General features: G+C 38.3%; 1 protein-coding gene across 1 annotated transcript in view; it reads left to right on the forward strand.

The window, feature by feature from the left end:
* Window positions 1-14,713, forward strand: part of spon1a (spondin 1a) — a 68,353-nt gene that overhangs the window by 39,923 nt on the left and 13,717 nt on the right. Inside the window, exon 7 of the mRNA XM_054771868.1 lies at window positions 8,621-8,685. Within this exon, the coding sequence (XP_054627843.1) occupies window positions 8,621-8,685 (65 nt within the window). The remainder of the gene's footprint in view (window positions 1-8,620; window positions 8,686-14,713) is intronic.

Below are 14,713 nucleotides of genomic sequence, written 5' to 3' on the forward strand. Positions count from 1 at the left end.
AAACTAGTCATAGTTAGTAGTTACTTACCGTAAAAAGTAGTTGAATTAGTAATGTTAAGTATTTCTTCTTAAATGTAATTAGTTACCTGGGAAAGTAATTATTGTGTTACTTCGTTGAAAAACCTTCAAATATGTAAAATGATTCAGATTTAGCTTTGTAGCGGTGTGCCATTGAGATATATTTCATGGCATTATTGTTACTCACAACAGACACGGACAAACACTTTACTCTGTGGCGTAATGTACCCTTCACATGTTCTTGCCTTTTACATTAATGACATTGAAGTAGTAGTGTCTGTACTTCCATCTTGAAAATGCCAGCTTTAACTCAACAGACCACTTTAGCCCTGCCATTTTTGCATCAAGCTCTCTTGTGTGGAAGCGTCATATTGAGGATTGTAACAACACTCACCTGCCTCCACTCTGGCACTGATTGGATTATCATAAAATTGTGTTCCACCTTTAGCCAATCATTATCACTTATGTGTTTGTCACCCCTCACTCCTCGCCAAAGAAAGACAATTAAAAAAAAACACCTTTTATTTGCAGCTTCTGTTTTGTGCCTTGCTGAGCGAGCCGGTGAGTGGATAACAGCTGTTAGATATCAGTGAATAATGACATGCCACATTTCATTGTCTGTGATGGTAATGGCGTTGTAACGTTTTAAATAGTAATTCAGTAGATTATGCGTTAATGGAAAACAATTAGTAATATTTTTACTCGGAGTATACTGTTCTCAACAAAAAGAGTTACCAAAGGCCAGTCATAAGTAAAGCTGGACGTGACCCTAATTTTGCACACTGATAATTGCGTGTTTAATAACCACCAATTTGTTTAAGTTGTCGTAATGTACTTTAGTTGTAGTATCCAGCAGAGTGGTGTGATTTTTCGGCTGTTTTGGTATCAAGATACTGGTGCAGTCCAGTGTTTTGTTTTTTTTTTTAAATTGATCTCAATGTAAGCATGAATGCAATAAAAAGTACTGTATATCTGATCCCAAGCAGTGCCTTGATTTAATATGGCTAGTCAATCACATACTGTTTAATACTGTCATTGTTACGGTGTTGAAATCCATCATAGTTGTTTACTGTCCAGAATATATTGATTTATCTGGTCTAGGTTTTGTTTGATTTGGGTAAATAATAAGACGACTTTGTGCTCGATGATGCGCTGCCAGCTTTGAAATATTATGATTGTAAATGTTGCAGCCTTGTATGACAAAACTGAAGATAATGTTGAAGATTATTCCAAATTCACACAACCCTGACATTGACAAATACTCTTGCATTGCGCTCTTATTGCATTCTTTTTTTTTTTTTGTGAATCAAATATAGAGTGCATCTGTTAGTCATGAGCACCCGTCCAGTTGGTCAGATATACAATGTGTGGCTGCTGTTCTAGTCTAACAATGATTAACCAAAGCAAACAAAGTGCAAAAAAGTCACAATAGTTTTCTATGAAATGTGAAAGCAGTTTTTAAAAATAGATTTTATATTACAGTTTTAAAAACAGATATTGTGTAGATCAACTAGTGCATCAGTATTCACTTATTCACGCTTTGAAGCTGCTCTGTTTCCCAGATGCACATCTTCAAGAGTGTCATAATGTGCGCTACAGTATATTGTTGACAAAAAAAAGGTTTGTTGACATGAAACTACTAAATCAATCCTAAATAATAAAACTAATGACGATTATGGAGTACTGCAAGTGAATCATTAAAAAGACGTAAAGGGTAAAGCTTGGTGTACTAATGCATCATCTTAGAAGATGCAACCAAGCGATATATTGACTTGGGTGGATATTATATTGATGGAAGCAAATGATAGGCTCTCCGGAACGCTGATAATTATGTGTTTGGCAAGAGAAGCCAGGGACACAGCTATGGGCTTCTGTCATTAGTGAAAATGCACTCCATTTGAGGATCTGCAAACATCTAATCTTTGAAAACATATCCCTGTCTACCTCTGACACAAGGGGAAGGAAGACATAATAACACTTAGAGTAAAACACCTAATTAGGGGGTGTTTGTTGTCAGTCAACAATGCACTTTTTATGTGGTGCAATGCTAAAATGAATGCAAAGTAAACAGCCCAAAGGTAACAAATGAGACAAAAACAGCATACATTTGCCTAAATATCCTGATAATTTCAACAAAAACACATGAGCTTCCCAGAAATAACAAAAACAAGCAGGCTGACCATAAAACTAGTCACCCAAAGGGTGAATGGGTATCTTGCCAAAGAGCCCCCTCCATGGCTGTGGTCAGATGTACAGTACATTTATGCACTAATTTATGACACGTACGACTATTTTAGTACCAACTGGTGGCAAATGTTTACCTCATTCTGTTTACTTAATTCCCACTGAAGGTCAAAGGCCGCCATAAAGTTACTAGCGATGTAGCTTTTGACTATGTCCATCAAGTCAAGGCAATGGAATAGAAATTGCAGACACAGTAATCCCTTGTTTATTGTGGTTAAATGGTTCCAGACACGGCCGTGATAAGTGAATTTCCACAAAGTAGGATTACTTATTTATAAATTGAATATTTTTGTAGTTAGAACACAGAAAAAACGGTTTTACAATCTTTTAAGTATGAGTTTTAACATTATTATCGCCCTCTCGACATGAAAGTTACCACTATAATCACCTTTACACTGGTATTACACAATGTAGTAGACATAATCAGAGAAAATAAGACATGAACAAGACTCATGGTGTCAGGTGTAGGCCCAGGGCCGGACCTAGAGCCCCAAGATGCGAGAGCCGATTGGTGGTGTAATAATATTTATTACACACAAAAATGCTGAATGCAAACAAAGCAGCAAAAAGTACAACCAAGAAAAGGGTAACTAAAAATCACTCGGAGAAATCACGGGGAAAAAAAAACACTAAGGCTAACAAAAGGAGCTACCGAAAAAGGGGAGAGGTAGAACGACAACACTAAGACTAGTCTAATAAAAAAAAGACTAGTCTAATAAGGCAACACTGCAAAAACACAAGGCAGGCTTGGAAACAGAAACAACACGCTGCGGAAGGCAAGTGTGGGGATAATAAACAGAAGATGCAGCGTAAAGCTGGGACGGAATGCTGAATGAAGCAACGAGGAAGGTGTAGAGCCTGAGTTGTGGTGAAGGTACGCAACAATCTGGCGTCGTTATGCAGGAGCTTGTTGCTTAAGAAGGGCGTCTTCCAATGAGTTGCAGGTGTGCCAATTAGGATCTTAGTGGTAGGAGGTGCGCTGCAACAGGGAGCAGAGAGAGAGAGAGAGAGCAGAGCAGCGCACAATTCCTAACACATGCTCATGTGTGTTTCAATAAATGTGTTCGGGATGTGTGGAGAACAGGAAGTGACGTCGGGGGTTCAGAGTTAAGTTTTACCTTGGTATGGATTACTACCGCAGCAGTAGCCTGTGTTATTATTAGGATTATGTTGTTATTATTATCGTGCCTGTTGTGAGGTAATTAAAACCTGCAATAAAAGCCTGTTGTTCCAGCCCAAAACTTACCACTTCTACACGGAATGAGAGGCGAACCTTTTTTTTTTTTAATTTGATCTCAGCCGTGACATGTCCATCTCAGCCATGGCATGTCAGCTCGGCTCCGCTGGCTCAGTTGCCAGTCTCCATGCAGTGTGAAAGGTAATGTAATCTAACTTCATGTCTCATTACATTACTGATGCCTATAGTGACCAGAAAACTAGGGGTAACCACGAAACAGTAATCATTTATTCATTGTTTTTTTTAAAACACAACATAAAGAGGGAGCAATATTCAAACCGTGATGTAGCACTTCAACACCACACAGTCTAAAACACATACGAGTATGTCTTTCATCATTACGAGCATAAGAATATGTGGTAGAATGGTGCATTAGTCCCTGTAAACACTGTTGATTTGTTGTTGGAAAGTAATGCCTTTGGTATATGTACGCATATTAAGCCCAATATATTTTCATGAAGGGAACCTTAATGATGTAGAACAACAAGGTAAAGTGGCTGTGAAATGTTTGCCTCCATGACTCTTCTCATGGGGTTATTCAAACAAATGAATTGTGTTTGCAGAATATTTATGTATTTTCATGAACAATTTTAATCAAAAGACATTGTTTTTTGGCATTGCAAGCGATTTGTCATTCCATGTGACGGAAACATCTGCCAATAAACAATATAATTTTTATATAATAATTTCACCATTGCAAGTTTCATGGAATTAATGGTGTTTGTGAAAAAGAAGGGACTCAAAGACAGTAATACTTAAATGGGAAATGCTTTCAGAGGCTTTATAGTCTGTGCAAGGTAATGATCCATTTCACAGTCTGTCGTTAAGCGAATAAATCTCTATGATACCGGCCATTAAATGAAATGCCAAACTTGTGTAACGTAGTTGAAGTGAGTTTATGGATGTGATTTACTGCAGACATTTATGATCGACGTGATAAGAACTTGTGAGAGTTTATCATAAATTGTGGTGAAATTTTGTTGAGATTGATGTCATGTGTAATTGTGGTAAAATATGATGACAAAGTATGACACGGTAAGTGTTAAGTTGCTGTAAAAACATGTTGACATATAAATGACTGTTGTAAGACAAGTGCAGAACATGAAATGAGTCCCCTGTTAGCGACTGAATGTCCTTTGACAGTTGAATTTGTTGTGTGAGTGGCTGCTTGAAGATAAAAATAACTATTCTTGTCACTGTCATAAAGGCTTTTACGGCACGGTATCATTTTCTCAGAATGTTTTTTTATATCAGACATGGTTCTCTCTAAAGAGATGTCATCTTGTGCAGGAGAACTATTATGTTTACTGCTGTGAAATCCATCTAAATCCGTGGTTGCACTCAAAGTGTTTTCCAGAAATGGAGATAAGCTTTGACCGACAAGGAGACAAAAAGGTTCACACCAAGTACCACCTCAAAAATATCCATATATGAGTATGATGATTTTGGCTACCTCCACTTGCATCACATTGTACTGTAGCTTTGAATAACTGGCTTGTACTGCCAGGTAACTGGCTTGTGGAGTATGAAGTGAATTGAACAATACTATTTCATCCATCTATTTTCTATGCCGCTTATCCTCACTAGGGTCGTGGGTATGCTGGAGCCTATCACAGCTGACTCTACCTGGCTCCAGAGGCGGGTTACACGCTGGGCTGGTCACCAGCCAATCGCAGGGCACATATAGACAAACAAACATTCATACCTATGGATTTAGAGTCGCCATTTAACATAACATGCGTGTTTTTGGAATGTGGGAGGAAACCGGAGTACCCGGAGAAAACATGCAAACTCCACACAGAGAAGCCTAACGGAGATTCAAACGCAGGTCTTCCTGATCTCCTGATTGTGTGGCCAACATGCTAACCACTCGGCCACCATGCGGCCAAATAATATTTCAGCAAAAACTTTAAATTGAATATAATTTCAATTGATTAATTCAATTTCAATTGATGTATATGTGACCTGTAGAATTTTAGTTAGGTTTTTTTTAAATATATGGTTAAATATCTAGTTGTACTAGATGGAGCCTGCGCACCACCAGTGCACCAGTGGTGCTCATACCACAGTCTGAGAATCTATGTTGGGGAGCAAACTGCAGAACGGGGGCCATCTTCAGCCCGCGGCTCATTTTTCAATGGCCCTTGGCATATTGTAAAAGTCAAATGAATTCAGTATTAATTAGGGCTGTCAAAGTTAACGTGAAGTTTCCTTTAAGGGCACAATTTTGTTTCCGATTAACATGCACACGTCCTGTTTGACCCTCGGCATATGCTGTAGTTTGAGGAAGTAGCGGTGACTGTGGAGCTACAAGCGGGAGCAAATAATGAGCAGAAATGGAAAAAGAAAGGGGTATTTTGACTGTTAAATTTAGCTTCAAAGCCCTGGCAGATGGCTCTTGCAACAAGACCAAAGTTATTTGTATCTACTGTCGTTGTGTTTGGAATTGTCACGGACTACATTGTCGTCGATTTGCCAGACAGAAGCCAAAAGGAACTGAAGCACTGCCGCTATTTTTTATTGTCATTTATACAGTAGTACCTTAGCATACGAGTGTCCCAACTAACGAGTGTTACTTTTTTAGATGCGAGCCATCTCTCGGCTGATTTTTTTGCATTGAAATTTTAGCTAAAATTTGGGTACGAGCTGCTAGTTAACGGCAGGCATAACCAAGGACAGCTATGTGGGGGCTTCTGTCAATGTGACCATGACCTATTTGTGTGAATTTCTCCTGGAGGTAAATAAAGTATCTAACTCTACAGCGTGTGAGAATGTGCGTTCAATGACCCTCAAACAAAGTGGGACAAATTGCCGCTCGCATTAAACACTCAAAAACTGGGGGATTTCTAACTGTATATTATTTTTTAATGAAATAATTGCCCATATTTCCAAAATTGATATCCCTTTACATAAAATTTGATGTAATTATCGTTGTGTATCGAATCGTTTACCACAAAGATATTTACATCCCTACTTATTATAGATTTTTTTTTTAAATCATCTGTGATTAAATGCAATTAATTATGATTGAAATATGGACAAAATTTGATTAATTGTGAGTGAATATTTTAATCGATTGACAGCCCTAGTATTAATGAGATATATTATTTGATGTTACACTAATTTGCTATGTCACCTATAACACAAAGCTCAGATGTCAATGTTTTGTTTACATATTAGGGCTTTAAACATTTTAATCAAATTAATCATAGTTTTGAAATAAATTAATCATGATTCTTCTGCATTTGCAACTGTGTTAAATATGCCCATTTTTACTGTATTTTATGTAAAGGTTATTTATTAATAGAATTAGTATCTATATATTATTTTACTTTGGTTTATTTTATATTTTGGAATTTGAAGTGAAACTTTAACTAATTCAAAGAAATTTTTATGTATGGCCCTTGCCTTCTTGAGCCGCGGTAAGCTAACCATGAATACATCACAAAAAAAACAAAACAATTTTGGTCACAAATGAGAGCCTACAGTCCTGTGTATAGAGCAAAGTCATATCTTCGGCAAGAAACTTTCCTAAATCTAAGCTTAATTTTTTACAACTGCAACTATGTTTTTTTTTTTATCATATTAAAGTGGACTACGTTTTATTTTAATTTTATGTAAATTAATGCAGGAAAGACTCAAAAAGGCCTCACAAACCGCACTTCTGTTTGTTGCATTCTGTTGTTGTAATGGGTAAAATTTAAAAAGGCTAAAACTTGTGTGACGTTTGTGGCTCCAGACTATGGCTCTTTTGATAGTCAAGGTTGCCGACCCCAGTTTAGGGAAAGCCAGTTTTAAACTGTTTAAATAGCATATCTGCATTATATTAAAAAAAAAAAAAAACTACGTTTTTCCTCTTTACACTTTTGTACACTGCTGACCAGGAGTTACAGGCCATATTTTTAAACGAGGACACTCGGGCTGGCGATTATATACTCAAATGATATGTGATGTTTGCTCAAAGATGCCTTATAATTTCAATACATTTAAAGTATGAATCCTGGATAGAAAATTCTTATATTACAAAATATTATCTACAACCAAAGACACAAACTCCAAATGAAAAACGTTCATAAACCAGCACAAAAATGATTCCCAAAACAGGAAGGACCTGAACTTGAGGTAAAATGCTTGTTAAATTTTGGAATGTAACAAATATTTTTCAGGAAAATGTTCCCTCTAATGTCGTAAAAACTGTGCATAACTTCCCCAATTTTATCAGACTTCAAGTGTCAAAGGATTAAGTCTGTATCAACTCTCTTGCTTTTTCTTTGGCTTTTTGGCAACATTGCCCTAATGCCGCTCAATTTCATGGCCTGATGAAAAACAATGAAACTCAGGACATTTTTATCACTTTCTAAAAAAAAAAAAATAAACAGGACAGCCAGGACAGGACGTTAAAACAGGACATGTCCTGGGAAAACAAAACATTTCACATCACCGTACCTGGCATACCAAATCCAGCTAAGGAAGAGACAATAGTAATTAATTGGAAAATCACATGAACCTTAACAAATTGTGATACAGCATGGTACAGTACACATAATTGTCCTCACCAGCATTTCTTGTCTTAGTGTATGGTGCATTTGCATGTATAATACATCTGTGTCACATTCATTGGTGGGTAATCAGATAAACAATCATAAGAGAAGGGGGAAAGCAATCACACCATTAAATAATCAGCGCTTCTCTTTGCTCTTCTGTTTCCCATTTCTGATAAAACTGCTCTCTTCAGGGACTCATAAGCTTGTAGCTCATTTTCAGTTATCCCAAAAACCACGCCTGCAGCTGATTCTTCTGATTGGTCTAGACTTTCTTGTAGACGGCCCATTACTGCATCATTTTATAGCTTAGCCAGATGGATTTGTGAGATCACCTTCCTCTCGTCTCAATAAATTCAGTTCCCTCACTGGGGGACAGGGCCTTCGGTAAAACTCTTACATTTGAAATAGGATTAGTCTTCCATGCTTGCTCCAAACTGTCACATTTGTTGCAGGGAAATTCAATAAGTTAGAACATTAGCGATTCATGTGATACTGCAACATATGTTTTCATCATAGTGTTGTTGTGACTTGCTGTGCACCACATGTTGGTTTAAGGGTGTGTCTCTTGCCTTTGTAGGGTGATGACGTCCTGACCGTCATCAAAATGAAAGCTCAGTGGCCGGCCTGGCAACCGCTTAATGTGTAAGTACCCTTATGTCATTTGCACATTTGCACTTAAATAGATCGATACGTTCTCTGTATCTGAACATTCAAGCGGTGTTTCCTCCTGTCTCATGACACCAATTTATCCCTCAAGAGGCAGCAGTGAGCCGCTAAACCGTGTGCTATGATGGGGTTGAAGTAGTAAACTAACAACCTCTCTGGAGCTTTCTGCCAAAAGATAGTGAGCCACTGTAGTATTAAGGAGCAGTCATCCAGGCTAGCCAACCTACCGAAGTAATTGGTTAGTGCATTTATGAAGCAGCCGTCTACCGTGGAGATTGTCAAAGAGCTGTACGCTTGCCTCATTCACCTAATGATGATGGAAGATGTTGCCATGAAGAGATACTAATAAGCATGACACAGTAGAAGCAACAGCGGGTTCCATGTCTTGATCAGGGTCTCTGGACAGTGGAAGTCTCAGGAGGTATAGAAGATCAAATTTGTAAATGTTCACTCTAACCTTCAGATGAAACTGTGGAAGTTTGTGTGAGTTCATTGTTATGGCTGTGTTTTTTTTTTTTTTTTTTAATCAAAATAAGCTATTTCTAACAAAACCAAAGACATTCTTTGTAAAAACGTCACCCCCATTTAGTCAGAATGGTACAATCTTGATCAAATGCCATTTTTATATGATTCATTGACAAGATTGATAGTCGAATCAGACTCCTTCGAATGGAATCGTTGAATAGTCGACTATTCTAAGACACCCCTAGTAGAGCGTTTACATATGTTGGCGGTACAGTGAAATGTCTAAATGTAACATGCCTAGTTCAGCCAACACTGCACACTGCTTTGGGCTGGAACCAAGGTCCTTCGTAATGAAAGTCAAAAGCACGAGGCGCAGAGCTAAAATGGGCGCCACACGCAGGAGGCGACATCGCCTCTCGTCCATTCATTTTCAGTGGAACCCGAGCGATAGGGCGCGCGCTGGCTTGCGACGTGATCCCAGAAAGTAGAAACATTTTCAACCCAGACGAGGACCAATCGGCGGGAGTTTCATTGATCGACCAGTTTTTTTTCACAGCTATGCACATCATTAGTGATTGACCTTAACATACTCAGCATACTGGCTGGGCCACCAAAATAACCAATATCAGTTTATCCTAGAAAATATGATTTACGTTTTTTGCGGTCAGTTAAACACCCTCCAAGTTGGACCTGTAATTGCTGATCAGTATTAACCCATCCCCGAAACTGCCATCGACTGTAGTATCCTTCCAGAGATCATTAGCTCTTGTAGCTATTTAATCTCTTATTCATGAGAAAAAACAAGATGCCTGTTGGCTCTGCTTGAGGAAAAGAACTCCAACGGTAACAACCTGTGCAATGTTGTCTCCCCCCGGACTAAAAGGGCAATGACGTTAATCTCCAAAGGGAATTACACTGCCAGGAATAGAAGCAAGGATATCCACTGGGAATAATTAGCTTACCCCCTATATGTGCAGCCAATTAATTGTTTCATCCTGCGACTGTACAGCAAAATAATGGTCTGACCAATTATGCCAAACAGAAAAAAACACAACATTATGTTTTACAGGGAGTCGTAAATCTAATTTAGCTATGAAGCATAATGACACAATTCATGGGTGTGTTTTTTACTAAGATATGTGCAGTGATGCCGACAGGCTTAATATGTTTTTGTGTGTGTGTGACTGTGTTTTTTGAAAGAATAGACTTGATGTGACAAGACAGAGAGAATAAACGTTATTGATTATTTTTTATTTGACATTAATAAAAGCCTCCATGGCCAAGTTAAACCACAGGTGGGTGATGGAGGTATTATATGTCGGTGTGTTTTAATGCAGTTACTTTTCTCAGCGAGAATTGGAGATTTTTTTTCTTTGACAAAACAAGTAATTAAAGTGCTGTCATTCCAGTTTAGTTATTGATACCCTGGGCAGATTATGAGTCAACAGTGATTTTTTGTTGGTTGAATGGGTATAGTTTTGTAGGAAGAAAGTGAATGAAATAAATAAAAACAACACCATGTATAGTTTTTTTTGACAATCATTAGTATCCAATGTAATCAAACCATTTTAAAGAAACACAATCTTTTGCAACATTCTAAACCCTGGCAATTTATGGGAATTTCTAGCACAATCTAGAGCAGGGGTGGGCAAACTTTTTGACTCGCGGGCCGCATTGAGTTAAAAAAATTGGCCGGGGGGGGCCAGACTATATATTTGATACATGCACACTATTTTACGCTTATAATTCTGACAGTCCACCTGGAATTACAGCGTCATACAATCTGCTATATGTGCTTGTGTCCCTTTTTTCAGGAGCACTTTAAACATCAGACCACATCAAACAACAATTTAATTTTACATTTTTTCTACTGAATTAAGGATGTGATACACAATGTGAACTATGAACGCTGAACCATTGACTATTAAGAAATTACATCCCCCCTTTTTTTTTTTTTTTTTTTTTTTTTTTCCCCTGTCCTGACCATCCTTTAAAGCAGATAGAATTGCAGATCTAAATGCCGTCAAGTGCTCAACAGATTTACTCTGCCAGGGAGAAGTGTGATATACACTTCCCCTGTCATACAAAATTTATTTGACTTTGATGCTTGTTATAAAGCAAATTTGGAGCGACCGGACCGGAGCAGGAGGGGACAGAGAAGAAGAGAGAAGGAAACGGGGGGCGGGGGGGGACGAGAGGGGGACAAAAAAAAAAAGAGAGAGACAAGAGACAAGGACAACAGCAGCAACAACAACAATTGTGATAGAACAACAGAAACATGCAGGACAACATCAGCAAATAAATGTCCGTGACAACTATCAAGACGAACAAGGACATAAGGACAAAACAATATCAACAACCACAATGACAAAGCTGTCAATGACAATCACACATAATAGCAGTCATGAAATGATGAACTATGATAGTGATCACAATGACAATACTGCATTGAAACAGTCACACATAATAGCAGTCATGAAATGATGAACTATGACACTGATCACAATGACAATACTGCATTGACACAGGCACACATAATAGCAGTCATGAAATGATGAACTATGATAGTGATCACAATGATAATACTGCATTGAAACAGTCACACATAATTGTAGTAATGAAATGATTATCCATGATAGTGAACAGAATGAAAATTACTGTAATACACATCCTTGTAAAAAGAAAAAAAAAAAAAACTATAGTCGTACTGCTGATATCACCGTCGCTGTAATAAAACCAACAACATAATAACACCCTGGATAACTCAGTGAGTAATGTGGAACATCCCCCCTTTTTACTTCCCAGACATGGCAGTGGGTAGGTTAAATTGTGTGTCACATATTTTTTGACTTGTGTTTGTTTGGGTGAGGTAGTTGTTTGGATCGCTGTGTTTGAAAAGCTATTTAAACCATCAAAAAGTTGTCTCAGATTGACTGACTCTGACTACTTGCAAGTCATGTTGCCAGCTTGTATGATTAAGGTTTAAATACTTTGGAAGCAACTGGCGGGCCGGATTCAAACGCTTGGCGGGCCGCATGTGGCCCTCGGGCCGTAGTTTGCCCACCCCTGATCTAGAGCAATTCTAGAGCAGTGGTTCCCAAACTTTTCACAGTCTCGTACGCCTTCAGACATTTGACCTGAAGCCATAGACCCCCTACTCCTGCACACTCTAGATTACTTCCCACCTGTTTTATGTAGTTAATTAATTATTATATACATTATTATTATTATTTTGTTATTATTTAATAATAATACTAATGTATTGTATTATTTTATTTTATTATCTTTTTTTAAAAAGATGGGCCGTGCATTGGCCTAGTGGTTAGCACAGTCAGGAGATCTGGAAGGTCTGAGTTTGAATCTCTGTCGGACATCTCTGTGCGGAGTTTGCATGTTCTCTCCGTGCGGTCGTAAGTTTACTCCAGTCTACTTAGCATTGCAGTCATCTACACAGCCACCAAATACAAATACAATTCTACTTTAACCTCAACTTTTACTGTATTGAAAAACGTGTACTGTCTGTTGGTTCTCCAACGTCAGTCTCTATAACAGTGAGCTTCGCCCCTCAGTTTAATTTTGTCATAATGAGCAAGATAATGCCTTCAGCAAAGGTCAAAGCATGAGTCAACATGACGATGATGAGTAGATACAGAAAATGTGAAAATAATGAGTCAGATTTTGATATGTTACCAATTTGCATACAGTATTACAATAACTCTGACATAAACAGAGATGGTGAGACAGCAGGCCATTTCTTATGGAAGTTGATACCTTCAAATATAAACTGTATTTTCCAGACTACAAGTCACACTATTTTTCATGGTTTGGCTGGTGCTGAGACTTGTACTCCGGAGTGAGTTATATATGTTTATTTTCACACTGACAGCCGCGAGAGGGCGCTCTAGGCTTGTGTGTCAGTATCTGCTACTCCTATCACTCCTGTACCACTGAAAACGTACAATGTAAACATCAACTGATAAAGACAACTGAGGCCCTGTCCACACGATGAAGGATATTTTAAAAACGCATATTTGTCTATGCGTTTTGGCCTCTCATTCACACGCATACAGATGTTTTTGTCCTTAACAACTGAGCTTTTGGAAAACTCCGGCCAGGGTGAAGATTTTTTTTAAACTCCGGCTTCAGCGTATTTGTGTGGATGGCGAAGACTGAGCTTTTGGCTAACAATTATGAGCAGTTATTTCCACACTAGATAAATATAGTTTAATGTGAGCAATGGCACACATAACACTGCTGCTTTCAAGCATGCTGAAATGACTTCTTGTGTGTATAATAGTAAACATACGCCTACTTTCGCTTTACATTGATGAACAAATGCACCATTGTAGGCTTTGGAGGACGCTATACTGCTGCTGTTTTGCTCGCTAAACGGCTACGGCACCCCCACCAACGATGGCAATTTGGGACAAGGCCCGATCGGACCTTTATCCGGTGGCACAACTTTCACAAGCATGTCGTTATTTTGGAAGAATGGCGTGGGAATGTTAGCATGGCAAGAAGCTTATGATTGTGTTTGGCTGAGCATTGAAAGCTTCCCTGTTATATACGCCTGCCTTGTTCTACATAACTATTGTCATGGAGGCAATTAAACAATGACAATTTGCCAGACACACAATTATTTCAGCAATGATACTGTCACAGCCGATGGAATTCTTGATTGATAAAATGAACTACACTTAACAGCATTGTTGTGATAATCAACATCTGCTACATTTTAAATAAAGGGCATGTTTAATTCATTTTCCGTTTTATATTCAATACATGTTGCTGACAAAAGTGAAAAAATGTACTGAAAAGTAATGCTACTTCGCTAGCAATCCACATGTAGCTTCTACTGTACAACGCTATGTTTGTTATGATACGTCTAAGGAAATGACATCATCGGTGCCTCTGATTGGTTAAAGTTGCCTTAACTGTCTCTGGCTGCAGCACCCCCCCTTACTTTGGCATGCGCATGACAACCACAAATGCCCCCCAAAAGAAAATCATATTCTGCAGATTACAAGCTGCAAGTAGTGAAATCTGCAGCCGAAAACGGTAATCGAGCAGCAGAAAGAAAGTTTGGAGTGATCGAGAAACTTGTGAGGGACTGGCGAAAAGGGGAGGATACTCTAACTGCAATGAAGAAAACAAAAAAAGCTAATTGCGGGCTGAAAGCTAGATGGCCACAGCTAGAGGAACAAGTTCACAAATGGGTGCTTGAACAACGTGCTGCCGGGAGAGACTTTTCAACAGTGCAGTTACGTCTCCACACCCAGGTAAGTGCCAAGGCGATGAATACAGATGACTTTGTGGGTTGTTTAGGCTATAGTTATCTGAATAACTGTTCAGACAATGCAACCTATTCATGTTACATTAACAGACGCCTATTTAGCCTGTTGTTCTCCATTTTATTGTTATTACTATAACTGTGTTCGAAGATGAAATGTCTGTTCTTGGTTCCTGATTTTATAAAATAAATTCCCCCCCAAAAAATGTGACTTATTGTCCAATGCTATTTATTATAGTTTTTTTCTTC

This window comes from Dunckerocampus dactyliophorus, chromosome 3 (assembly GCF_027744805.1).
Source record: "Dunckerocampus dactyliophorus isolate RoL2022-P2 chromosome 3, RoL_Ddac_1.1, whole genome shotgun sequence".
Classification (NCBI taxonomy): domain Eukaryota; kingdom Metazoa; phylum Chordata; class Actinopteri; order Syngnathiformes; family Syngnathidae; genus Dunckerocampus; species Dunckerocampus dactyliophorus.